At 38.0% G+C, this 26,581-nt stretch overlaps 1 protein-coding gene and 1 long non-coding RNA gene across 2 annotated transcripts in view; one reads left to right on the forward strand and one right to left on the reverse strand.

Annotated features, from left to right (window-relative positions):
* The window catches only part of Tm9sf3 (transmembrane 9 superfamily member 3), a 57,494-nt gene extending 31,767 nt beyond the window's left edge, over positions 1-25,727 (forward strand). The window contains exons 8-15 of the mRNA XM_048338580.1: positions 1,377-1,471; positions 3,876-4,006; positions 9,398-9,537; positions 13,501-13,569; positions 16,047-16,193; positions 18,665-18,748; positions 18,859-18,935; positions 23,383-25,727. Of these exons, the coding sequence (XP_048194537.1) occupies positions 1,377-1,471; positions 3,876-4,006; positions 9,398-9,537; positions 13,501-13,569; positions 16,047-16,193; positions 18,665-18,748; positions 18,859-18,935; positions 23,383-23,450 (811 nt within the window). The 3' untranslated portion in view covers positions 23,451-25,727. The remainder of the gene's footprint in view (positions 1-1,376; positions 1,472-3,875; positions 4,007-9,397; positions 9,538-13,500; positions 13,570-16,046; positions 16,194-18,664; positions 18,749-18,858; positions 18,936-23,382) is intronic.
* Positions 26-25,818, reverse strand: LOC125346214. Its single transcript, XR_007209880.1, has 3 exons — positions 25,757-25,818; positions 7,642-7,644; positions 26-64 (listed from the first exon to the last, which is right to left on the reverse strand). It is a non-coding gene; the product is annotated as an uncharacterized LOC125346214 (long non-coding RNA).
* Positions 25,819-26,581: the final 763 nt, after the last annotated feature.

A 26,581-nucleotide genomic window follows, 5' to 3' on the forward strand; every position in this document is an offset into this window, starting at 1 on the left:
AGTACAATACCTTGACCAGAATTGAAAATTATATATATATATATATATATATTTTTTTTTTTTTCTTGTTGGTAGTAGGACTTAACTGAACTCAGGGCCTCACATTTGTAAGGTAGGCAGTCTACCTCCTTTTAGCTACACCCCCAGTCTTATAAGCAGCCTGTTTTCAGCATAGTTAGGCCTATGTCAGCCCTGAAACACACATTTATAAAGAGAATGGTTTATATTTGTTAATGAAACTGTACAAAGAGTAAATTACCACTTGTAGTGTCTAATTGGGTTCTTAAGAAACAGCTGTAGCTCTTGGAACTGACTGACTTTGAGACTCATGATCCTTAAGTTATACTTGTGTTCTGGAATAGTGCAGTGTTTGCACTGTTGTGTATCAGCTTTATGAAAAAGTGAAGAACATAGATATTCTTGAGCATGGTCCACATATTGCAAGCCCAGTAGTTAACAGTGTGTAGAGGGTTAAGTAATGACTACATGTTTTATACATTGTAGCAAATGATAGACTGCCATTTATCATTTTAATATTTTAAAAATATCTTTTCCAGTTCTACCCCACAGGAGGGTTGGTCTGAATTTCTTAGATATTATTGTAGTAAGTGGTTAGGGGTTCTTGTTCTGAGTCAGTGTTGCCTTGTTGACAAATAGATTTTTTTAAAAAAATAATGTTCTTTAACAGCATAAAGGAAACTAAGTAAGGAGGCTTTCAGTTTTATACCATTTAAAATAATAGTGGCTTAAAATTTAATTTTGTTATAATTAAGGTATTGTACAGAGAGGTTGCCATTTCACATGTTTGGATTCCTTGGGGGCAGTGTTGGGGGAAGAGTTCTGGAGTTTGAGCTCAGAACTTCATGTTTGCTAGGCAAGTACTCTATAACTTGAGCCATACCCTTCCCCCCCAAATATAGAAGTATTTAATGTTATCATCCTGTTCCCCTTTTATTTCTGATGGCAGGCAGGAATATTAAGCATTGGATGAAGTTAAGTAAAGGAAAAAGGAATATTCTAGTCACTGTTCTGTGACTATTCTGTTGGATATGATGGGATTGGTTTACAAGTTACGGAATAGTTTTGCTTCCAGCTTTTAATAATGTTGCCAAAAAAATAATTCTTGTTTAGAATGTTATAAAATTTAACTGTAGATACAGGGAAAAATGTTGGATTGGCCTATTATCATTTTAGTGCAGTTTTAACTAGAAATTCCTTCACTAGAGAACCTCTTAAATCTTTTGCAGTCCTGGGTATGATATTTTTCCTATGTTAAATATATCTTTGAAGTTAAATTAATAGCTAAGGGAACAGAATATATAATGTTTTCTTTATTTACATTGTTTTAATTTATCGTGTTTCTTTTGCCATTTTAGGAGGGGGTCAATGCTCAGTACAGCCATATTTGTCTATGCTGCAACATCTCCAGTGAATGGTTATTTTGGAGGAAGTCTGTATGCTAGACAAGGAGGTAACTTGGGAGTTATCATATTTTTAGTTACAGATACTGTTTAGTGTGAAGCATTTGGAATTTAAAATGGGTAGAAAAACATTGTAAAGTCCTTCTTTTAGGCCATTTGTATTACCTTCACCAAACATATTACATGTTCTAGCTTGTCTTTAGAGAACCTTTGCCTTTTATTTCTTGTAGTGGAGCTGTGGCTCAAGTGGTAGAACACTAGCTTTGAGCATGAAGCTCAGGGACAGTAGTTAGGCCCTGAGTTCAAGCTCCAGGACCAACACACACATTCTCTCTCTCTCTCTCTCTCTCTCTCTCTCTCTCTCTCTCTCTCTCTCTCTCTCTCTCTATCTTGCTCTCTCTCTCTCTCTCTCTCTGAATAATTGGTAGATTATCTCCATTGTGAAATTAACCCCAAGGAACATCTAGAAGAGCACATTTGAGTTACTGATACCATGTTGCTTTGCGGTGCCTGGCTCCCTAGGTATGTACCCTGTGAGGCCTTTACAAAGAGTTTAGCTTTATAGATGAATATAAAGGCATGCTGAATAGCTTGTGGGTAAAGCTTTTGAACAGTGAAAAGAGAATAGGAAAGTGAGCTCTTTGTGATTTAAAATCATAAAGATTTTTTCTTTTTAGGTATCACAATCTCTTGGCAGAGAGCATTTTATCTTAACTCCTACTACTATAACCTTAAATGTGACAGGGAAAACACAGAGATGATAAAGACTACTGCCCTTTGATGTGCCCTTTTTGTGGTGGCATTCAGGGATATATGTTTCTTTGTTTTTCCTGTAATAATAATCTGGGGTCAGAAAGATGCTCAGAATTTATGAATACAGGGTTGTTGAGAGACTTTATGTTTCCAAGGACAGAGATTTTCTGGTATGATTTTTCACAGCCTGGTACGCACTGTGAGCATTAGAGGATACTGCTTTCTTTTGGTAGACTGCAGAGATTTATAGGTTATAAGAAATGAGAGCATACCATCACTTAAAATTCCCTGATATCCTAGTTGCCATGGCTTTCCTTGGTTAGTACCTTTGGTTTAGGGAATTCTTTGGATTGCCTACAGGCGTATCATTCTGGATTCTTAGCAATTTTACTTAGGTGTTCAGTCTGTAAATTCTATCTACCTCTATACCTGGGAAACTAGTTCTGTCATATAGGACTATATCCTAAGGAAACATGGATGCCTAAAATAACTTCTACTTTTATTCGGCGAAAAATTTTTAATTTATGACGAGAGAATCTTCACAGCAGAAGTATTTAAACAGGAAATTTATTCAAGCTTGGACATAAATTTGCTTTTTATTCTGATTAAGATCTTGTTAAGAACAGCTAGCTGTTCTTTTGGTTTGGTTTTGTGTGTGTGTGAGGGGGTCAGTTGTGGGGCTTGAACTCTGGGCCTGGGCGCTGTCCCTGAGCACTTCAGCTCAAGCTAGCACTCTACCACTTTGAGCCACAGTGCTACTTGCAGTTTTCTGGTAGTTAATTGGATATAAGAGCCTCACGGACTTTCCTGCCCTCGCTGGCTTTGATCCATGGTTCTCGGATCTCAGTCGCCTGAGTAGCTAGGATTACAGATATAAGCCACCAGGGCCAGGCTGTATTTTTCTTTACTATACTTTTAAAAATTGAAAGCAGCCTGGCACCAGTGGCTCATGCTTATCCTAGCTACTCAGGAGCTGAGATTATGGTTTAAAGCCAGTTTGGGCAGGAAAGTCTATGAAACTTTTATCTCTGATTAATCACCCAAAGCCAGAAGTAGAGCTGAGGCTCAAGTGGTGAGCACTAGCCTTAAGCAAAAAAGCTCAGGGACAGCAAGTGGTGACCCCTAGCTTTAGGCAAAAAAGCTCAGGGACAGTACCTAGGCCCTGAGTTCAAGCTCTGGGACTGGGATGTGCCACATACACACAACCATACACATACCTCCCCCTCTCCTCTCCCCTTCCCAGTTGAAAGCATTTAAGCTCAGATCTGTGTAATGAAAACTTCACATTATTAAGAACATCTTTAGATTGATAGTGCCCTGAGGAGGTCTGATTGTATTCTGGTAATTTTGTTGCAATGATCACTGACAATCAGGTTAATGTAGAGGCCAGCCACTGAATTGAGAATTTTTCACTTAATTCTCAGAACTGGATCTGTACTAGAGCTGAAGGTCTTCTACTACTAAATAATACTCTATTCTCGCTTTGAAGTGAGTATATAGCCTTGAAGCTAGGGATAGCCTGGAACTTGAAGAATTGGATTAGTCTTACTAGCTGTTGATTTGAAAGTTATCAAGGTATCACATTTCATGGGTTTTATGTTGAATTTTTTAGTAAATAATTTGGTACTAGATAAATACATTTGAACATTGATGATGATTGTCTCTCTAGCTCTGGTTTATATAATTTCTTTTGTCTTTCAGGAAGGAGATGGATAAAGCAGATGTTTATTGGGGCATTTCTGATCCCAGCTATGGTGTGTGGCACTGCCTTCTTCATCAACTTTATAGCCATTTATTACCATGCCTCAAGAGCCATTCCTTTTGGAACAATGGTAAGTTACTTGAATCTTCCTTATAAACTAAGTACAAACATTCTAATATAAGATCTGCTGCCTTTCCAGAGTACTTTTTCTTTTTTTTTCTTTTTAGCATTTTGATAGTTTTAGTCAGCCCCTACTCAATCCTAGAAAGTTAGATGATGAGAAAAATATTGTTGGGATCCGTAAATTTATGCTAAAATTTAAAGGTAGTTGAGCTCCTTTTTCCCTGATTCTGTGAGCCAGTAATGAGAAGCTGACTGTATGTAAGACAAAAGAAAGCACACTATAGCTTTTTATCAGAGATGGCAGAACTGGTGAATATATTTTAGAGAGAATAATAACATAAGGAGGAACATGTTTTGAGGTGATAGGAGAGTGCAGTGGTAGGAAGAAATTCACATTTTTTTTTAATTAACATGCTATTTTTAGAACTTTAGGCATTATAGAGCTTCATTAACTTCATTAATGCTATATTAGTGATATATATTGATACAAGTATTAAAACCCTTTTATATTTTAGCAATACTCACAGACTGAAATGTTTTGGATTATTTGAATATATTAAAAGTAGAACAAAAAAAAAGTAGAACAGAGATACAGTGGTACTTTAACATTGTTAACTGTCTCCCAACTCTTCCTTTATTTTTTGCCAGAAGCATAATTTTACAATCAAACTATACTTCAGTCTTGATGTGTACTTGTATGTACATATATATGTATATGTACACATACTGTGCAAGTAAGGTCATACAGGCAATGAGGGGTATAATTGCAACTACGATGTACAACTTTTTCTGAGTTTTAGTCTTATTTGCAATTTCTTTCTGTTACCCAGGAGTTATCAAGTGGTTTTAGAGAAATTCCAGTTTTTCAGATATATTGAATAGACATTTTCACTGAATTTCAGTACTTTTTAGTTAGGAATTAGGAGCGTTTTGAAATATATTGAAAATAGCCATGCTGTGTATCTTAAGGCCAGTTTTAGATTTGTGGGGGATCTTTTTAAAAAAAAATTTTTTTTTGTTGTTGTAAAGTTGATGTACAGAGGAGTTACATTTACATAAGTCAGGTAATGTGTTCATTTCTTTTTTGTCACCTCTTCAATATCACCCCTTCCCTTGCTTTCTCCCAGTTTTTCCTTCCCATCCCTACCCACAAGTTGTATAGCTCATTTTCAACATAATATCTACTGAGTATCACTACTGCATTTGTTTGGAAGAGAATCTTGAACATAATCAGAAATATGTCATAGGCTTTAGAAATAACATTTCACAAATATGCAGGGAAATGTTTTTATCATGACTGGCATCTCGAGCCATAACTGGAAAAGTGACTTGAAAATTGGAGCTTCTCAAAAATGAAATTCATGGTGTGTAATCAGAAATTACAATAATGAAGAAGAATTGGAGACCAAGTTTACTTCTTGGTGGTAAAGACTATAAAGCAGGGCCAGCCAAAATGGCTTATGTCTGCAATCTCAGCTACTCTGGAGACAGAGGTCAAGAGGATCACAGTTTGAGGCAAACCTAGACTAGAAGTTAGTAAGACCCTACTTCAACAAGCAAGCCAGGTGTGGTGGTACATATCTGTACTCCTAGATATGTGGAAAGTATAGGTCTGAGGATCATCATCTGAGGTCAGCCTGGGCAAAAATAGCAAGACCCCACCCCCTCAAATAACTAAATCAAAAGGGACTAGAGACATGGCTTAAATAGTGCAGTGGTTTCCTAGAAAGTGCAGGGCCCTGAGTTCAAACACCATAGCAACAACAACAAAACCAAAAAAAACTCAACTATGAAGTGGTAACTAAAAGGTGGCTGGAAGAGTACAGAATACCTCAAGTTATATAACTTATAATCAACAGTAAAGATCTATAAAAATAGTGCTAGGAAACTCCTTTTTCTTCTCTCTCTCTCTCTCTCTTTCTCTCTCTCTCTCTGTCAGTCATGGGGCTTGAACTCTAGGCCTGAGCACTGTCCCTGAGCTCCTTTTGCTAGCGGTCTACCACTTGAGCCACAGTGCCACTTCTAACTTTTTTTCTGTGATTAATTAGAGATAAGAATCTCATGGACTTTCCTGCCCTGGCTGGCTTTGAACCTCAATCCTTAGATCTCAGCCTCCTGAATAGCTAGGATTACAGGTGTGAACCACTGGTGCCCCAGCTGAGAACAATTATTTTTTTTTGCCAGTCCTGGAACTTGAACTCAGGGCCTGAGCACTGTCCCTGGCTTCTTTTGCTCAAGGCTAGCACCTTTCCACTTGAGCCACAGCACCATTTCTGGCCTTTTCTGTATATGTGGTGCTAAGGAATCGAACCCAGGGTTCATGTATGCGAGGCAAGCACTCTACCACTAGGCCACATTCCCAGCCTGAACAATGATTTTTATACACAAGAAAACAAGAAAATTATCTGATATGAAAGAAGTGAATTCTAAGATGAGTCAGTAATTTTATAGGAGTACCAAGTAACTTTAGCTAAAAGTCTCTGTGTAAATAATTCATTATTGAAACACAGAGATCTTATGGATAAGTAATGTTTTAATAACTGTAATAAAGTTAAGTGCTGTAAAACAACACAGGCAAGTTTACTTTTCTACCTTATAGAATATTATGAATTTGATATTGATAAAGCACATGATTAATGACAAGAGTCATGAATATCAGGAACAATATGGTTTCATTAAAGGGGAATTGTTTAATTTCGTTTGGTAGTTTTTAATGGACTAGAAGAACAAAAGAGTATAAGTGAAATATCACATCTAAGGAAATGTAGTTAGTAGTACAGCAGATATATATAAACTAAATAATTACAAAGTTGAAATATTGGGACATTACCTGTAGTACATTACATTTATGCTTTAGGGACATGTGGTAGATATTCTTGTTTCTAACCTAGTGAATGAAATAATTATTAACTCAAAGGCATAGTGATCTCCTAATTTGAAAACAGGATATGAGGGCTGGGAATATGGCTGAGTGGCAAGAGTGCTTGCCTTGTATACATGAAGCCCTGGGTTCAATTCCCCAGCACCACATATATGGAAAATGGCCAGAAGTGGCGCTGTGGCTCAAGGGTGGTAGAGTGCTAGCCTTGAGCAAAAGAAGCCAGGGACAGTGCTCAGGCTCTGAGTCCAAGCCTAGCACTGGCCCCCCAAAAAAGACTTGAAAAAAGGATATGAGACCAGGGAGCAAATTAGTTATGGAATACAGAACACAGCATGCATCAAAAAAAGATCTCATCTGGCTAAAATTATGTGCCAAATCTAAAAAGATTGATTATAAGGATAGATGGTAATACATTATTTTTAGTGTGCTTTGTAGTTTACAGAACATTTCCATTTCCATTATCTCATCTAGTTTTAGAAGAATTCAAAGGGAAGCAGAGCCAGTGTGTGGTACACTGTTTCTTAGAGTAAAACTCTTTTGCATAATAATTGACTCAAAATTACATTTTCTTTGTTTTGGTGGTACTGGTGGTGGTGAAGATAGGGTTTTTGATCATAGATTTTTTTGTTGTGGTTATTTACATTTTTCCTTTTCTTTTTTTCAAAAAAAGTTTTATTGAATTAGTTCTTCTCAAAATTGTTTTGGCTTTTTAATACTTGCACTTTTTACATAAACTTTAGAATCAGCTTGTTGGTTTCTACAAACTTTAGAACTTTGGTTGGGAGAAATTGGCATCTTAATATTATTGCATCTTTTGACTCATGCACATAATATGTATCTTATTTTAGATAGCTTTAATTTTTCTCAACAGTGATTTATTAATGTTAATGTTTTATATGTATATTTGTCGGATTTATAAAAAAATTTATATATATATTGTTTGTGCGTGCACACATGGCATGCATGTGCTACTACTGGGGCTTGAACTCAGGGCCTAGGCACTCTCTGTTTTTTGCTCAAGGCTAGCACTCTACCATTTTGATCTAGACCTCCACTTCTGTTTTTTTGGAAATAAGAGTTAATTGGAAAGAGTTAATTGGAAATAAGAGTCTCACAGACATTCCTGCCTGAGTTGACTTCAAACTATGAGTCTAAGATCTCAGTCTTCCAAGTAGCTAGATTTAAGGTGTGAGCTACTAGCACCCAGTTGGGAGAGGAATTTTTAAACATAATACTTTAAAGTATCTCACAAGCACCTGTTTATTTTTATGTTTCATGTAATTCTTATTATGTGAGTATAAGTTTGTGTTATTCGAAGATATGAACTGAGACAAAATGAGCTTCTTAATCTAATCCTTAAAATGAGATTACAGAATTCTCTTAACTGTCACACACTTATGGAAGACTTTTGGCTTTTTGTTTTGTTTTTGCCAGGCCTAAGGATTGTCCTTGGCTTCTTTTTGCTCAAGGCTGGCATTCTACCACTTGAGCCAGCTTTTTCTGTATATGTGGTGCTGAGGAATTGAACCCAGGGCTTCCTGCATGCTAGGCAAGCACTCTACCACTAGGCCACATTTCCAGCCATGGAAGTTTTATCTGAAAGACAGACAGTGATACCTTGGCTTCTTGACACACCCAAAATATAATGAGTTTTCTCTAACATTGGTTCAAAAAACATTCATGTAATAACTGTCCTTTTCCTGTCCGATCGCTCTTATTTCTCTTTTTCTTCATAGCTTTTCCTCTCACTTCTACTTTCTATTTATTAAAATCCTGAAATGTATAATCAATTTTAGTAATAATTCACTTTTGCATTTTACCTCAAGTTCAGAGAGAATTGATCTTAGCTAGATGGTATCCTCCAAAGTTTGTGTTTTATAAAATTACAAAATAAATGCTTCCCAATTGTCCTCTTTGGTTCTAAAATACATAACTTTCTCTAATTTTAGACACCGAGTGAATAGAAAAATATTTGTGTTACATTAGTAGTGGCACATACATACATACATGGTAGAGATGCTTCTGTTGCTGGATTCCAAGGCAGTGTAGAATAGAATGTAGCACATGAGCTTTGGAGCCAACAGTGCTGAGTTAAAATTTTAGTTTGGCTATATGTATGATCACAGAAAATTACCTCTCCTCTCTGAATCTCATTTTATTCACCTATGAAATAGGGGAATAGAGTTTGTGAAGTTCAATGTAGCCTAATAAATTGGTTATAGCAATAAAAGAAGCATAGGTAATGTTAAACCATGATAGCTGATCAGAAAAGAATAGAACAAAGGACTTACCCGAGTATGAAAAAAATGGGAGAAATGAAAAACCAAAATGATATGAAACAATTCAGCTGGTGTTTGATTCAATTATAATATTTTCCTGTTTTTATTAGTGTTATATCTTATACAATTTTAATCTTTACTGAACTTAATCATTTTCTTTTGTGATCAAATCATGTTTAAATTTTAGGTGTCTTTTGTTTTTGTTCTCTGGATAATCACACACGTTTTTAATTTACAGGTGGCTGTTTGTTGCATTTGCTTTTTTGTTATTCTTCCTTTAAATCTTGTTGGTACAATTCTTGGCCGAAATCTGTCAGGCCAGCCTAACTTCCCTTGTCGAGTCAATGCTGTGCCTCGTCCTATACCAGAGAAAAAATGGTAAGAAGAATACTACATCACATATGATTGTTTCTTAAAGAAGTTCTTAAAGCATATATAGCTTTAGAATTCGCATGTGTTTATGAGACTTTTAAATTTAAATTTAAGAATTGGTTGGTGTTCATTTTCCTATCATTTGACATTAAAGAAGTAATGTTACATCCTTATTTTACTTTCTGAATAATGTTGCCATTCACAGATACTTCAGATGCTTTGATGGGTATACTAGTACTAGTATAAAAGTAGGTGGAAAGTAATGCTTCAACATTTTTTTTTCTTTCTAGTTCTGGGGCTTGAACTCAGGACCTGGGTGGGTACTCTCCCTGAGCTTTTGTGCTTCAAGCTAGTACTGTTTTACCACTTAAGCTACAGTTCCATTTTTGGGTTTTTTTATGGTTAATTAGAGATAAGACTCTTAACAGACTTTCCTGCCTGGGCTGGCTTTGAACCACGATCCTCAGATTTCAATTTTATGAGTTGCTAGGATTACAGATTCAAGCCACTGGTGCCCAGCTACTTGACCAAATTTTGGGTTTTGTTGTTGGTTTGTGTTTGATCATCTGTGGGACTTGAATTCAGGGCCTGGGTGCTGTCCCTGAACTCTTTTGCTCGAGGCTACCACTCTGTCATTTTGAGCCACAGTGCCACTCTGGTTTTCTGGTGGTTAATTTGAGACTTTATTGCTTGGGCTTGTTTTGAACCACAATCTTCAGATCTCATCCTCCTGAGTAGCTAGGATTACAGATGTGACCCACCAGAATCCAGCTTCACCAGTTTTTTTAAGCCTACAGGTTAAATTTGATCTGCTTATTGGCTGCCATTTATTATTTTTTTTAAGTACTAGGCTTTGAACTGAAGACCTTGTTGCTAAGCAGACTTTTCACTACTTAAGCTATTCCTCTAGTTTTTCTTGCTTTTATTTTATCTTTCAGATAGTGTCTAGCTTTTGCCTAGGCTAGCCTTAAACTAAAATTCTTCTACCTACATCTTTGGTATAGTTGGTGGAGGTATTACAGGTGTCAGCCACGAGTCTATTGTTGCTGGTACCTTACAGCATCAGAGTTACCAGAGCAGTAGATATGTCAGACCATATCTCCTTCAAAACCTGAACCATTTACTATGTGGACATATACAGAAAAATCTGCCAACTCCTGGCTTAAAACATCTTTTCTAAGTCACAATTTTTCCTCACCTTGGGATAGTACAAAATTTCTTTTCTTCCTTCCTTTTCATTCCCCTCCCTCCCTCCCTCCCTCCCTTCTTCCCTCCCCCCCTCCCTCCCTCTCTCTCTCTGTGTTGCCAGTTACTGGTGTTTGAACTCAGGGTCTTAAGCTCTTCCTTAGCTTTTTTTTTTTTTTTCTTGCCAGTCCTGGGGCTTGAACTAAGGGCCTGAGCACTGTCCCTGGTTTCTTTTTGCTCAAGGCTAGCACTCTGCCACTTGAGCCACAGTGCCACGTCCAGATTTTTCTGTTTATGTGGTGCTGAGGAATCGAACCTAGGGCTTTGTTGCATGCTAGGCAAGCATGCTACCGTTAAGTCACATTCCCAGCCCTCTTCCTTAACTTTTTTTGCTCAAGTTCTGTTACTCTGCTTGAGCCATACTTCCACTTCCAGCTTTTTGCTGGTTAATTAGAGCTAAGAGTCTCGGATTTTTCTGCCTAGGCTGGCTTTGAACCTGGATCCTCACATCTCAGCCTCCTGAGTAGCTAGTCATACAGGCACAAGTCACCAATATCTGGCTCTATTTTTCTAATTTTTTCATAGGATAGAGTTAATTGAATTTGTCATCATCTTAAGAATACTGTATAAAACCAACTGTACAACTCATGGGGAGGAGGGAAATGGGCAGGGGGGATGGTGGGAGAAAAAATGAGGGAGGAGGTAACAAGTTGGGTAAGAAATGTACTCACTGCCTTACATATGAAACTGTAACCCCTCTGTACATCACTTTGGCAATAATTAAATAATTAAAAAAACAATAGCTGTACAGAGTAGACTTAAATACATAAATATAAGCAATGTATATATATTGGAAAAAACTTTTCTTAGATATTCACTCTAAATGTAGCTCTAATAATCTAGCTACTTACACAAACAGGCAGGAGTTACTTGTTTTCCTTAGGTGTGAGGTAGGTAGATGTATATGGAAGTGAAGGCTAACTAGAATAGACCTGTAGTTTAGAGGAGTGATCTGTTGTAGTCATAGGAATTTGTCATGCATTTCTTTCCTTAAGGTGCTAATGAGAAAGAAAATATGGCTATATAGTAATTTTTTGAGTCTTTCTTTCAACATCTTTTTTTCCTAAATCACTATCAAACTGTTAGAGTAGGCCAGTGTTCTCATGTTTACCTCATTTCTATGGAGGGAAAGTGTCTCCAGGCCACTGAGACTAGTGAAAGAGAGGAATGAACATCATCTGCCTGTGCCCTTACTTGTTAGAATTGGGTCACAGTTGGCTGTAGAAAGACTGATGTATAACTTACTTTGTTTTTGGCAGTACTAGGGTTTGAACTCAGGGCTTGCTAGGCAGGAACTCTGCCATTGGAGTTGTGCCTCCAGCTTATTTTGCTTTAGTTGTTTTTTGGATAGGATCCCAAGTTTTTTTACTGGGCTGGCCTCAGACTGCACTCCTCCTACCTATGCCTCCTCAGTTACAGTGATTACAGATGTGCCACACCATGACCAAGTTATTTATTGAGATGAAGTCTCACTAACTTTTTGCCTTGGCTGAATCATGATCCTCATGGGTCTGCACCATCCAAATAGCTGGGATTACAAGCATGAGCCACCACATCTAACACCCAGGCTTGTTTTTTAATTACATGGGAATCAAAATCTGATTATAGATCTGGCTTTCACTGAATGTGTTATTATCTTAGATTACTTTCAACTTCTGTGAGTCTTGGCTAACTGTAGAAGAGGGGAACTAGACTAAAAAAATTACTTTTTCCCCTGCAGCTTTGAATTTCCTAAATTTTCTTCTTGTTTTTTCCAATTTATTAATCTCAAAGGTACTTGTTTGTTATTTTTCCTATGCCAGATACTGTGCTTGGCAGTGGGAATTTCTAGCTTGTGCTTGCTGACATTGTAGTCTAGTGAAGTATGCTGTAGGTAACTAGACAGTACTGTACTTTGTACAGTGAGCTGTATTCACCAGGCAGTAGGGCCATCTCTCCCCTGGAGGCTTTAAAGGAGAACACATGAGCCAGGGCTTAGCTTTCAGAAAGAGTATTTCAGAAGGCAATCCAGATGGAGAATTACTGATTATCGTCAGTAAATGTTAAGTGAATGAGGGATGTTTGAATTTTAGTTCTTATCATTTCTTTGGCTTCATTATAAACCAGAACTCACCCTACCTTAACTATATAATTCACTGGAAAAAGGCAGTACAGAGTGAGCAGAGATGTAGCAAAGCTACAGTTTACGAAAACTTACTTCAGACTCATTTTCTTCTCTTCAGCTTTCTGTAAGTAAATGCCTATAGAGTTCATAGAAGTTATTGAGAAGTGTCACAGTAAGAGATTTTTTTTTTTTTTTTTTGCCAGTCCTGGGGCTTGAACTCAGGGCCCTCTGAGCACTGTCCCTGGCTTCTTTTTGCTCAAGGCTAGCACTCTACCACTTGAGTCACAGTGCCACTTCTGGCTTTTTCTATATATGTGGTGCTGATGAATTGAACCCAGGGCTTCATGTATACGAGGCACGCACTCTTGCCATATTCCCAGCCCCAAGAGTTTTTTTTTTAGGTTCTTTCAGTTACAATACTTCATTCTTCAAATACTTATCTAGGCTTTTTAATATTGCAAAGACTATTGATTATAACCTATGACTAATTTGAAACCTACCTGTATATTGTGTCTCTGGATTTTGATTTTTCTTTTTACTGGTTTATTTTTATCCTTAGGTCATATATATAATATAAAAAAATCATATTGGAAGCTTACTGTTAATTTAATATTTTCCAGGTTTATGGAGCCTGCAGTTATTGTTTGCCTGGGAGGAATTTTACCTTTTGGCTCAATCTTTATTGAAATGTAAGTTCCTGCAGTGTATTTATATTTTGAGGGATTTAATTATAATAAAGAGAATTTGTTATTGTAGATATGGAATTATTAAGGTAGCATACATTACTATTAACAAAATTCTTCAGGCAGCTGACTTTATGAAGTGACAAAGTTTTTGAAGGTTCAAAGTCCAAGTGGAGGCAGTTCTATTGGTTTGACCCCCAGTAAGGATGGTATGTATCATAATGAAAATATCTGAGGGGTGGAGGATGGTGAAAAAAAAAGTAAAAAAGAAGGTTTAGCAGTCCACAGCTTCTTCCAGAGGCACTCCACCATTACCCTTCCTCCCCAAGGTACTCCACTTCCCAGCCAGGCCACCCTGGGATCAAGACTCTTAGTCAAAAGAACATCCTCAGGAGATACTCATACACCTTAAAACCATAACAGTGTCTAACAGAGTTAATCCCTTCCAGAAAGGGGTCTGGGTACCTAGATTTTAGACCTCTCTCATCTAACAGATCTAAGAAATCAAAGCATGTATGTTATAGAATGGTAGACCAGCCTTTGATCCACATGTATGACATAAGGAACTATTGATTTTTATTGCATGTTTTGAATATATCTGAAGATCCTAAAAAGTAGATAAATCTTGATTCCCTACCCCCTATCCCTCTGGAATGATAATGGTAGCCAAACCCAGGGTCTTGTGCATTCTGAGCAAGTGTTCTATCATAGAGCTACATTCCCAGTCTTTTAAAAAAGCTTGTTGTTTTGCTTTTTTTTCCCCTTTGGTTTGAACTCAGGGCCTCTCGCTTGCTAGGTCATTGCTGTACTACTTGAGTCCTACTTCCTACCCTGCTTTTTATTAGTTATTACAAAGGTGCCATCTATTGAACTTTTCTGCCTGGGCTAGCCTCCTACCATTATCCTCTAGATCTCAGCCTTCCTGGTTAACCAGGATTACAGGTCTGAGCTACTGATGCCTGGCCAGGCTTTTGATTTTTTGAGACAGGTTTGTTGTTAAATAGCTCAGGTTGATCCTGAACTTGAACTCCTTCTGCCTCTGCCTCTGCCTCTGCCTCTGCCTCTATCTCCTGAGTGTTGGGTTTATAAGCATGCACCACCATACTCAGCTGTTTTCTTTTGTTGTGAGGGTTCTGTGGGATAGGTCTGGCTGCCCTCACACTTGGAATCTACTTGCCACAGCTGTGTACCACCAGCTTTCATATCCAACTTGTGCATGTGTTTTCATGTGTGTGTTCGTGCATGTATGTGCATGCACTGATTCTGGAGTTTGAACTCAGGGCCTGAGCCCTGTCCCTGAGCTTTTGTGCTCAAGGCTTAGCATTCTACCACTTGAACCACAGCTCCTCTTCTGGCGTTTTGGTGGTTAAGTAAATATGTGTCTCATGAATTTTCCTACCCTGGCTCAGTCTCTTGAGTAGTTAGGGTTATAGGTGTGATCCACCAGCACCTAGCTGATTCCAGTTTTTTGGTGGTTAATTGGAGATGAGAGTTCAGTGGACTTTCCTGCCCAGTCTGGCTTCAAACCTTGATCCTTCTCAGATCTTAGTTTCTTAAGAAGCTAGGATTACAGGCATGAGCCATTGGTGACTGGCTCTAAATGATCTTTGTAATCTGTCAATTTGCTCAGGACACTTCTTTGCTAAAGTTTTCTCATTTTTAACAAGATGAGGTCCTCAGGTCCATAGCCTTTGTAAGATAGGATCAGTTCATGCCTTCTCTGGTTTTCTCACTTGTTTCTCCCACTGCCCTGCCCAGTTAAAATCAGGAGATGCCCCTCTTCTGTATCTGCTGTAGCACCTGTCACGGTGTGTCATGTTTATCCTGTTAATAGAGTTTACCTAGCAATAGGTAGAGGAGGTCTTCACAGTTCTGCTCTTACTACTATCCTGACTGGCAGGTAGGCTCAGGGTAGAAGCTCTGTAAATACTTGCCATAAACATGAATGATAAGTAAGTGAGATTCAAGATCTTGTTCTAACTTAATGCTGAATTAGAGTAGAAACTTAAGGAGAAATCTTCCTACCCTTTCCCTTACTATCTGCTGAAGACAGTATAAATCATTCTTAGGCTTTTTTCCCCCTAATTTTATGTATTACTCTGTCAACTTATGTTTTTCTATGTAAGAGAACATTTTACTAAATATGAAATAATACATTGATCAAATATAAAAATGAAGGAACTGACTTTTACAAATGGAGGTTTTCAACTACTTTCACTAGTTCTTTTCCACAATTGACTCCTTTAAGCTTATGGTTTATTCAGTTTGCTTAGGTCTGAATGTCTTCAAGATCTATTCTTGATTCTTTAAGAAATTACTTTGAGGATTTAACACATGAGATAAGAGTTAGGGAAATGATGGGAAGTTACTTAAAAGAAGGCACTTAAGTGAGCTAGACATGAGAAGTGAGATGAACTGAGCCTCAGGAAGAGCCGAGTGATCTTCGAGATGAAGACTGAAGCCATGTCTTTATCACATTGCAGGTATTTCATCTTCACCTCTTTCTGGGCATATAAGATCTACTATGTCTATGGCTTCATGATGCTGGTGCTGGTCATCCTGTGCATTGTGACTGTCTGTGTGACCATCGTCTGCACATACTTCCTGCTAAATGCAGAGGACTATAGGTGGTAAGTACTTAAGGTAAAACTTGTCTGTGAAGTCCCACAGCTGAGAAAAACATATGTATAAAAACATATGTATAAAAATTTTACTACTTAAAGAACTGTATGAAATTAGAAAAAAATCATGTTAAGTGAGACAAGCTCAGAGAGAAAAACAGTGCATGTTCTCTCTGATATGTAGAAATTAGATCTAAAATGCACTGGGATACAATAATTATTCAGTATTCTAGATACTTGCACACAGTAAGACAAAAAGGGATTACTTTTAGAGAGAGAAGGCACAATGCTTAAATGCCTCTTCATGTTTATATAAAACAGTATACATGCTGAAATGAACTCCATGATATGGAAACACCTTTTAAGATTTCAGTTGATGATTCTGTCTTCTTTACTGTCGGGATCTCTGAGGACCCCTTCTCCTCCCTTCCCCAGAGGAGATGTTCCAATGTCGGGGTCTCGAGGACCCCTTCCCCCCCCCATCTCCCGGGAGGAAATGCCTGAACCTCGATTTTATGGAAGAAACTCCGCCCTACCCCTCATACTGGCAGAAGGAGTAAGGCGTGTCCTTACCGGACAGCCGTAAGCTGAAGTGGGATACCGAAATCCCTTCCTCAGCCCCCATAATGTGTCAGGAACCGCAGGATCAAAGATAACGGGGAGACAGCTGGATGGTTGAATGAGTCTCAAAATCTTTAATAGGGAAAGGGACTTATATAGAGGTAATGGCGGGAAAGAAAGGGGGGGTGGCCAAAAGGCCAGTCATAGGCTAAAGACCATGTCCATCAGGTGATGTCATGAAACTTCCTTTGTGGGCTGGACAACCCTATCATGGTGGCACGCATGTGTTCGCCCCCCAGGGGCGGGGGAGGGGGGCTTCTTTTCCAGTTGAGGCCGGAAGGTGGGAGGGACTCCCTCCCACACTGTCCCAGGGCTGGGGGAAGGGCAGTGTCTCGCTCTTGGCGCCCTTCCCCCACCAAGGCCAAAACTGAGTCCCCAACATTTTACCTTATGATTCATGTATTCAAGAGTACATCTTCCAAAAGGTCAGAACTTGAGGGAAAAAGGGTGAAAAAGTGCAGCAGTGGAGCTCACTGGACATTCATAAAAGTGAACTATACATCTCATGGGTAGGGAGGGATAAGAGGAAGGGAGAGAATGAGGCAACAGAAGACACTATAAGAAAGGAAATGTACTCATTACCTGACTCATGTAATCGTAATCCCTTTGTCTTTCACCTCTGTAATAACAGTAAAGCAAATTAATAAAATAGAAACATTTTACTACTTAAGAAAGAAGTCAGATGCTGGTGGTTCATACCTGTAGTCTTAGCTATTTAGGACATAAAGATTTGGAGGATCACTGTTCAAAGCCAGTTGAGGCAGAAAAGTATAAGACTCCATCTAAAAAAATAACCACCAAAATACTGGGTGTTGGAGGTATGTCTCAAGTGGTAGAGTGCTGGTTAGCAAGCTCAAGTCAAAGCCTTGAGTTCAAAACCTGATACTGCCCCCCCCCCCCAAGAAAAAAGTAGAGGGATTTTTTTTCAGTTGTAAAAGTAATGAAAAAAACATTTTGGGGGGTGTACATGAAGTTTGAACTTGGCTTCACACATGCCAGGCAGATGTTCTACCACTTGATGCATATCCTCAGCTCTTTTCAGATAGGGTCTTATGTTTTTCCCTAGGCTTGCCTCATATCATGCTTTTCTTAACAGAAGCCTCTTGGATAGCTGAGATTACAGTTGTATATACCACCATGCCCAACTTATTTGTTGAGATGGAGTCTTGATAACTTTTGCCCAGTCTGGCCTTGATTCTCAATAACTTCCAATAAGCTGATGTTTCAGGCATGCACTACCTCACCCCATAATAATAAAAACTTTTAGAAGAAAAATAGCATTGGGCCAAAAAAAAAAAAACCACCAAAAACCACTGCTAAATGAAATATTTTAATGAAAAACTTGATATGGAATTTTATAAAGAAGCATCTCTCCCCACTTCACCCCTGGTACTGGGGCTTGAACTCAGGGCTTGGGCACTAACTCAGCAATTTTGCTCAAGGCTCCTCTGTCCCTTAGCTTTTTTACTCTACCACTTGAGCCACAGTTCCACCTCTGGCTTTTTGGTGGTTAATTGAACTCATGGACTTTTCTGTGGTCTTCACATTTTAGCCTCCCGAGTAGTTAAGGTGACACGCATGAGCCACTGACACCTACCACATCTTTCCCAGTTTAAACACACAAAGACTTAAATCTGAAAAAGAAAATTGTTTATTAGGGTTTCTTATAGTAGATAATCTGACAAAATGTAGGAACTTTACTTCTGTGGAGAGCTGAGGATCTCTCCTTGTTGATGTATTGAGGTATACCAGGTATACCTCTTCTGTTTTTGACACATAGAATTTTAAGGAATGTTTTTGTAAACTTCTTTACTTTACAGTTTTTAATACCATTCATTTGTTATTACCCCTCCACCCAGGCAATGGACAAGTTTTCTCTCTGCTGCATCAACTGCGATCTATGTTTACATGTATTCCTTTTACTACTATTTTTTCAAAACAAAGTAAGTGGAGACATTTTCTCATCCTCTTATTTAAGAAATCAAGTGTGTCCTTTAATAAAATTTATCTCAAAAGCAAAATATATACAAAGTACCATTTTGTCTCATTGCAGGATGTATGGCTTATTTCAGACATCATTTTACTTTGGATATATGGCCGTATTTAGCACAGCCTTGGGGATAATGTGTGGTAAGTTTTGAAATTCTTAGAGCACCTTGAGTAAATCATTGAATGTCCTCAAACCACAAAAAATACAGTAACTAGAAATTTTAAAATTCTGTGCTGTTTCCTTTATCAGGAATAGCAAAGTAAGTAAAGAGTCTACTTTTAGACCTCTGACTTTCCCATGAAACCTGATTTATCCTGATTGGTTACTCTTCTTAATTCTAATAATTTTGTATAACACAGAGTTCCATAATACAGTTTGTTTTTTATTTTGAGAATTAGAATTTTTATTTTACTGTTTTTTTTTGTGGTGAGGTCTCACTACGTTGCTCAGGCTGATTTTGAGCTCCTAGGCTCAAGTGAATCTCCTGCTATAGCTCCCAAGTGTCTGAGCTTAAAAGACATGTGGCTGAGTATTGGCTTTTTTTTTTTTTTTTTTTTTTTTTTGCCAGTCCTGGGGCTTGGACTCAGGGCCTGAGCACTGTCCCTGGCTTCTTTTTGCTCAAGGCTAGCACTCTGCCACTTGAGCCACTGCGCCACTTCTGGCCGTTTTCTGTATACGTGGTGCTGAGGAATCAAACCCAGGGCTTCATGTATGGGAGGCAAGAACTCTTGCCACTAGGCCATATCCTCAGCCCCAGAGTATTGGCATTTTTAAAGCTTGAGTTCATTGGAAAAGAGTGTAATACGGTCAGTTTAAGGTGTTGCCTGAGTGTTGCTGTTTGGAGTCTGAGGCTGTTGATGAAGGCCCAGTGTCTGGAGAGCAGCACAGTTCACTGTGTGAGTGTGCACTTGGGCATCTGCACCCTGGCCTTACTTTCTGCCCACCACTCCAATGCTCTGTCCTGACCACTGTGAGCTGAATATAGTGCAGCTCTTGGATAGGGTTTTCACAGTCTTACATCAAAAAGAAGACATAAGTTTATACCATATGGTAGAGTCCTTTAGTACATGTGGAATAGCTAGAAAATAAAGAGCTTTTGGAAGCAGTGTGGTAAATGGAAAGGGCACACAGACTTGAGAATCCAAAAGACCTGAACAGGTGAGTGTGTATGGCTGATCACTGTGGTGAGGTTGTAGTCCCAGAAGTCAGCCTGGCCTCTCCAAGTCTCATTCTCATTTGTAAAGTGGACATGTCTCCCAGAGTGGTTGCCATGTAAGGTATCAGATACCATGCCTGGACAGCTCTTAAGTGGGAAGAGGGAGCCAGTTATGTGAGACACTATAAGATACAGGAAAAACTAAGACTTCTGTGCTCAGTCCTGGATGTGAATCCTCTTACCCCCACATTAAATAAATAATCACCTTTTTTTTTTATCCTTTTCCACTCATTTTTTTTTCTCATTGGCAAAATTGAAGTACAACCAGCATTGCAGGGGCCTCAGGTTGGCAAAGGGCTCAGTGAGCACTGCTGCCACTGGCATGCAGCCCTGTGCTCTGGGGTGTGTCTGCTTCTGCAGTTTCAGCTTTGCTATGCCCTGAGTTACTGCTCAGCAGTTTCATGACTTTGAAGCCTATGAAAGGCAGAGATAAGCAAAACTCAGAAGTAACTTATTATTTTTAGGGTCCACTGTTTCTGTCATCTATGAGACTGAAAGGCCTATGGTCTGATCACTGTGGAAACATTGATGAAGAGTGCTGAATTTAGATGCTTTTCTGTTTTTTGGTTATTTGCCATTGGCTTTTTTTTTTTTTTCATCTCCATACTTCCATCTATTGATATATAGGATGGGCAACAGAGTAGGGAAGATAGGATAATTCAAAGCTGGGTTCTTGCTTGACAGTGGTACTTCCAGGATCACTTTGTTCCTCCATCGATGGAGGAACAATGCATGTTAGTGATCCTGCATGCGTGCACAAGCAAAATAAGGTTGGCTCTAAAGTGGCCGCACTAAGTAAGGGGAGAGATTTCTCTATATTTTATTCCTACGCTTTATAGCTGCTCTCTGGGTTATTAATTACATTAATTGACTTTGGTGGGAAAAGGAAGAAAGACTGAGGTTGAAACTAGCTGTATCATGTGGAAGTGTCTTGTCTTCAGGCAATATTTAAGGTTCTTTAATGGTTTTGTCCACTCTTGAAAATGTTGCTTACCTATCTGAGGTATTTACTATTGACAGCCTTCAGTCAAGTGACTATGCAGAGTGTAAAATTTGGGAAGGGGGGTGCTTTTTTTTTATGGGATCTTTGGAAGACCTAGAGAAATAATATGTTAATACTTACAAAGAAAAGTGTAGCTTTTTGCTGTTGAAAGTTTATTTTGACATATTCACAGTTCCTTGCCCTGCCAGTGGCATCCTAGCACTTTTTTTGTTGTTGTTCCAGTCTTGGGTCTTGAACTCAATGTCTGGGCACAGTTCCTGAGCCTTTTTGCTCAAGGCTGGTGCTCTACCACTTGAGCCACAACATCTTTCTGGCCTTTTGGTGGTAAATTGGAGATGAGAGTCTCATGTGTTTTCCTGTCTGATCTGACTTCAAAAAGGAAGATCTTTTGTCACTTCAACTATAATATCTCCTTCTCTAGAAGATAAGCAGAATCTCCTCCTCTGATGAAATGTTTAGTTAGTATTCACATTTGCTTCACCTATTGTCACTTCTAGTTTTAGTATGGTTTGCACAAGATCAGGTTAGGGGCCATGCATTGTTTGGTAACCAAGGGCTTTCTAATCCATTCATGTTCTTACTCTTTTCTCACTATTTTTTAAAAGTTATTTAAAAAAAATTCTTCTTAGCTTAGTGTAGTGGTGTATGTCTGTAATCCCAGCTGCTCAGGAGGTAGAGACAGGAGAATTTTGAGTTTTAGACCCGTCCAGGCCAAAAGGTAGTGAGATTTTTGTTCCCAGAAATAAATCTTGGGGTATAGCTCAAGTGGTAGAGTATTTGCATGAAGTCATTCCTGGGTTCAGTCACCAGTACCACTAAAAAAAAAAATCTATTTAGTGTTCTGTGCTCCAGATTTGTTTGATTATATCTCTGAGATGTCATTCAGTATTTTCCACATGTTCTCCTGTTCATATTTCTTATAAACTGTTAGTGATAGCCTTGATCATACCAATTTTTATCTAACTATGTAACAGTTTTGTTTTCAGGGGGTGTGTTTGTGGCCAGCAGTCACAATTATTGGTTAGCTCAAGTAATTTATTTATTTCTGTTTTTTAGCTAGAATACTTTTTTTTTCTTTCTTTGTTTTGCCAGCCCTGGGCTTGCACTCAGGGCCTGAGCACTGTACCTGGCTTCTCTTTGCTCAAGGCTAGCATTCTACCTCTTGTGCCACAGCACCACTTCTGGCTTTTTCTGCTTATGTGGTACTGAGGAATCAAACCCAGGGCTTCATACACACTAGGCTAGGCAAGCAAGCACTCTACCACTAAGCCACATTCCCAGCCCCTTAGCTAGAATACTTTTATGAAGAGAACCTCCTTTTCATCCACTATTTGTTAATCTCTAGGTATAACTCATGAGTAGGACATTCCCCAGTTGGGTAGACAAAAGTTGGTTCCAAAGTGACTAATTATAGATATCTGGGTGTGTGTGCCTTTATTAACTAACTCATAGAAAACTTACTTTTAAGCTTTTAAGAATATTGACTTAAGTGGAAAAATTCCTAAGTGGAGAATTTTCTGACAATTTAATGACCAACTGTCTTGTTCTAAAGAGCCCCAATATTTGTTACAAATAATTATGCAGTTGGGTCATTCATGCAGCAAATATTTATTGAGCACCTTTTCTTGTGTCAGATGCTCTTTCAAACATGGAAGGTAGATACTTCATTAACAGAATAGATAACTGTCCTCTCACTTTCAGTAGTTTTGAGCCCCATTTGAAATTTGTTCAAAACTAGCATTTCTTTTCACCTGCTTACCTCTCTCTTGGTTCATTCTTTCCAATATGTCATCCTTTCTACTAAGTGTACAGCCTCTCTGGCTGTAACATAAAAAAGGAAACACAAGGAAGCAGCTCTTCTGGAGAGCTACAGAGGCCACTGGCCATGCTTCTCTGTTCTTCCCTGGGGCACTGCTCACTTCGCCTACCCTTGAGGTTGCAGAAACATAATGGTAGTACATAAGTGACCTCAGATGATAGTGTATTCTCAGGTCAAATAAGGTAAGTTTTTTTTTTTTAATTTAACAATGTTTTGTCATGGTCAAGTTATTCTTTTATTAAAGATGTATTTAAGTATTCCACATGTTTTGACTAATTATACTAATTGTGATTTAATTCTTTAAAAATACACTAGGTCAGACTTCATTTAGGACTGTAACATGCTTTGTGAATGCAAATGATAGAATTTTAATTCATTCACAGAGAATGCTAATATAATACTATCCTGTGGAAAAAATAACTTTCCTGAGCAGAGAGCATTAGTAAATCTTGAATACTATTCTATCTTTGTTTTTAACTTAAATTTTATTTTAAGGTGATGTACAGAGGGATTACGTTTATTTTAATGCATTCTATTTTATCTTTGCAGGAGCAATTGGTTACATGGGAACAAGTGCCTTTGTCCGAAAAATCTATACTAATGTGAAAATTGACTAGAGATGCAAAAAACCTGGAACTTTGGATCAATTTCTCTTTCATAGTGGTGGAACTTGCACAGCAAAAAAGGAAAGCGCAAGAAGAGATTTGGGCTTATTAACACTGGGTACACTGTGGGTCTCTCTTTCATGGATGGCTTAAAGTAACATCTATTTCCATTGATCCTAGGTTCTTACTGACTGCTTTCTCCAACTGTTCACAGCAAATGCTTGGATTTTATGCAGTAGGCATTACTACAGTACATGGCTAATCTTCCCAAAAACTAGCTCATTAAAGATGAAATAGACCAGCTCTCTTCAGTGAAGAGGACAAATCGTTTATTTAAAGCATTTGTTCCAATATAAATAAACAAGAGGAAAACTTGGATGCTAAAAGTACATGACTAGAAATCTTCCTGGCACTTAGTATTTCTGTGTTGTTGAAAAATGATGTTCCAGAAAGATTACCCTTTTATTTTTACTGCCATTGTTGACCTATTGTGGGACATTTTTATATATTGAATCTGGGTTCTTTTTTGATCTGTTATTGGTTGTCCATGCCCCGCACCCCACACCCCGCACCCCAACACAACTGCATCCTTTTTTTAAAAAAGGAAAAAAGAAAAAAAAGAAAAGAATTTAGCCAAGTTAAATTCTGCATGTAATATATCTGCTGCCATCTTAGTCAGACCAACTTTCCATTTATTTATCTTAAAATTATCCAATTACATCTTAATTCCATCCAAAGATACAGTTTGAAGATAGATGTGTATTCTCTATATGCAATTTACTGTACAGTTAGAAAGCAAAGTGTTAAATGGAGAAGGTACTTGTTTTTATTAAACATTTTTGAGATTTAGATAAACTACATTTTAACTGAGTATCTAAAGTGATTAGCCCCTCACCCCCCAGTTAGTCTCACCTCTTTTTTTGGGGGGGGGGGTTTGAATGAAGGCTTTACATGAGAAATTATTAAAAACAAGGGGGGTGGGTAATAAATGTATATAACATTAAATAATGTAACGTAGGTATAGATTCCCAACTGCATTTGGATGTACACACTGACTAGGGGAGTACTTTTTTCTGATGATGATTGGTATAGAAATGTGTGGATTTGGGTGGCTTTTTACATCTTGCCTACCATTGCATGAAACATTGGGGTTTCTTCAAAATGTGTGTGTCATACTTCTTTTGGGTGGGGGGTGTTTTATTCTGTTTCTTTTGTGAGACTCATACAGGAGCTAAATTTGTAATTTAGAAACATTTAATTTTGTTAATCCTGTCTAGGACATTTAAGTAACATCTAAAGCATTACTGCTTTAGAATGTTCAAATAAAATTTCCTGACCAAATTGTTTTGTGAAATTAGATGTGTTTCCAATTTGAAGATAACTGTCCAAAAGGCACTATTACAGAGTCCCACTTATTTACTTAACACATTAAAAAATGTGCTTTTGAATACAAAGGACCCATATACTAATGTCCCCCAGATTACCTACATCTAAATTATCCAGCACAATGACAGAGAGTGAGAAGCCCTTGAATAAAATTCTAGCACCAAGTCTCAACAAGCTGGTGTTCTGTGAGTGGTGCAGGCACAGGTGGTTAGCTCCTTTATTGGGTGAACAAATAGAGGCTGCTGTTCTCTAAAAGAAATAATTTTCACTTTGAATGCATTTTTCTGGAACTGTCTATAATGTGAAGTTTCTCTAAAACCATTGTGTTTCTGGTTTAATAGTTTGCTATGCAAATGATCACTTAAACCAATACCAAACATTGGTGTTTTTAGAAAAACATCACCATTACTGAACCTTAGTGAACTTCATGCCATTAATAGTTAGTAATGGACTCCATATTCTGTAGTGTGGCACTTAAGCCTTATGAAGGGTGAAAAGTTTGATTTATGACCACTTAGATATGGCTAGTATGAGCAAACAGAAATTTGATCAGAAATCTGTAGGTATACACTTCAAGCCAGAATGTTACATTAAACATTATCTATTGGTTCTTCCATTTCCTTACCTAAATTTATGATCTTGGAAACGACTAAAACTCACTATCTTAATTGCTTATATTGTGTAACTTTGAACATATAAAATACTTTTAACAGGAAAACATACTAGTCTATTTAATGGGGTATAAATTGGGACTGCAGGAGTTTTTTGTCTTAATAAAATAGTAGTTTTTCATGCTATGACTCTTGAAGGTAAGATGAAGGGTTTTTAAAGACTATCTTAGTTATTTTCAGGTGAGCCAATCCTGCCTATTAAGTCGAGTTTTACTTGATGGAATCTATTGTTTACTTGATGGAATCTGTTTTTTTTTTTACTATTCAAATACATTAGGGGCATTAAAATAATATAAATCACCTTGAAAAGTCCTTTACAAAAGTCATAGTTCTCACACTTGTAGTTCTGGCTATGTGGGAAGTGGAGATAGGAGGATCATGCTTTAAAGCCAGCCTGAGCAAGACAATTAGCAAGATTCTCTTTAAGAACAAGCTATATATAGTGGTTACACTTGTAGTCCCAGCTCTTTAGAAAACATTTAGAAAGATTGCAGAAACATAAGACCTTATAACTAATGCAAAAGTATCTGAGGTTATGCCAGGCAGGTTCAAGCCCTGAGTTTGTTTTGATACCCACCTCCCTCTCCAATCCCGCCCCCCCCCAAACTAATGGCTTTTTGTTGGTTTGTGGCTTCATGGAGAGACTAGACAAATGTGTCTTGAAGAAGATAGAATTCACAAATGACTTAGCTTCCTAACTAGCTCTCAGTAGAATAGTAAAAATATTATTGAAGGTGAAAGTTTTTCATTCTGAGTATGTCTTTCATTTGCTAACATTTGCTCAGTGAATCAGCTGACATTTTGAACACTATCAAGAACAAAGGGTAAACTGGGCACTGGTAGCTAATGCTTATATTCTAGCTTCTCAGGAGACTGAGAGCTAAGGATTGTGGCTCAAAACTAGCATAGTCAGAAAGTTTGTTAGACTCCTGTCTTCAATTAACCAGCAAAAAGCCAGAGGTGGAGATGTGCCTCATGTGGTAGAGCGCTAGCCTTGAGCACAAAGCTCAGGGACAGTGCCCAGGCCCTATGTTCCAACCCAGGGCTAGCACCCAAAGGAAAAAAATCTTTAGGGGAAACTCTCTG

Source organism: Perognathus longimembris, chromosome 2 (assembly GCF_023159225.1).
Source record: "Perognathus longimembris pacificus isolate PPM17 chromosome 2, ASM2315922v1, whole genome shotgun sequence".
Classification (NCBI taxonomy): Eukaryota; Metazoa; Chordata; class Mammalia; order Rodentia; family Heteromyidae; genus Perognathus; species Perognathus longimembris.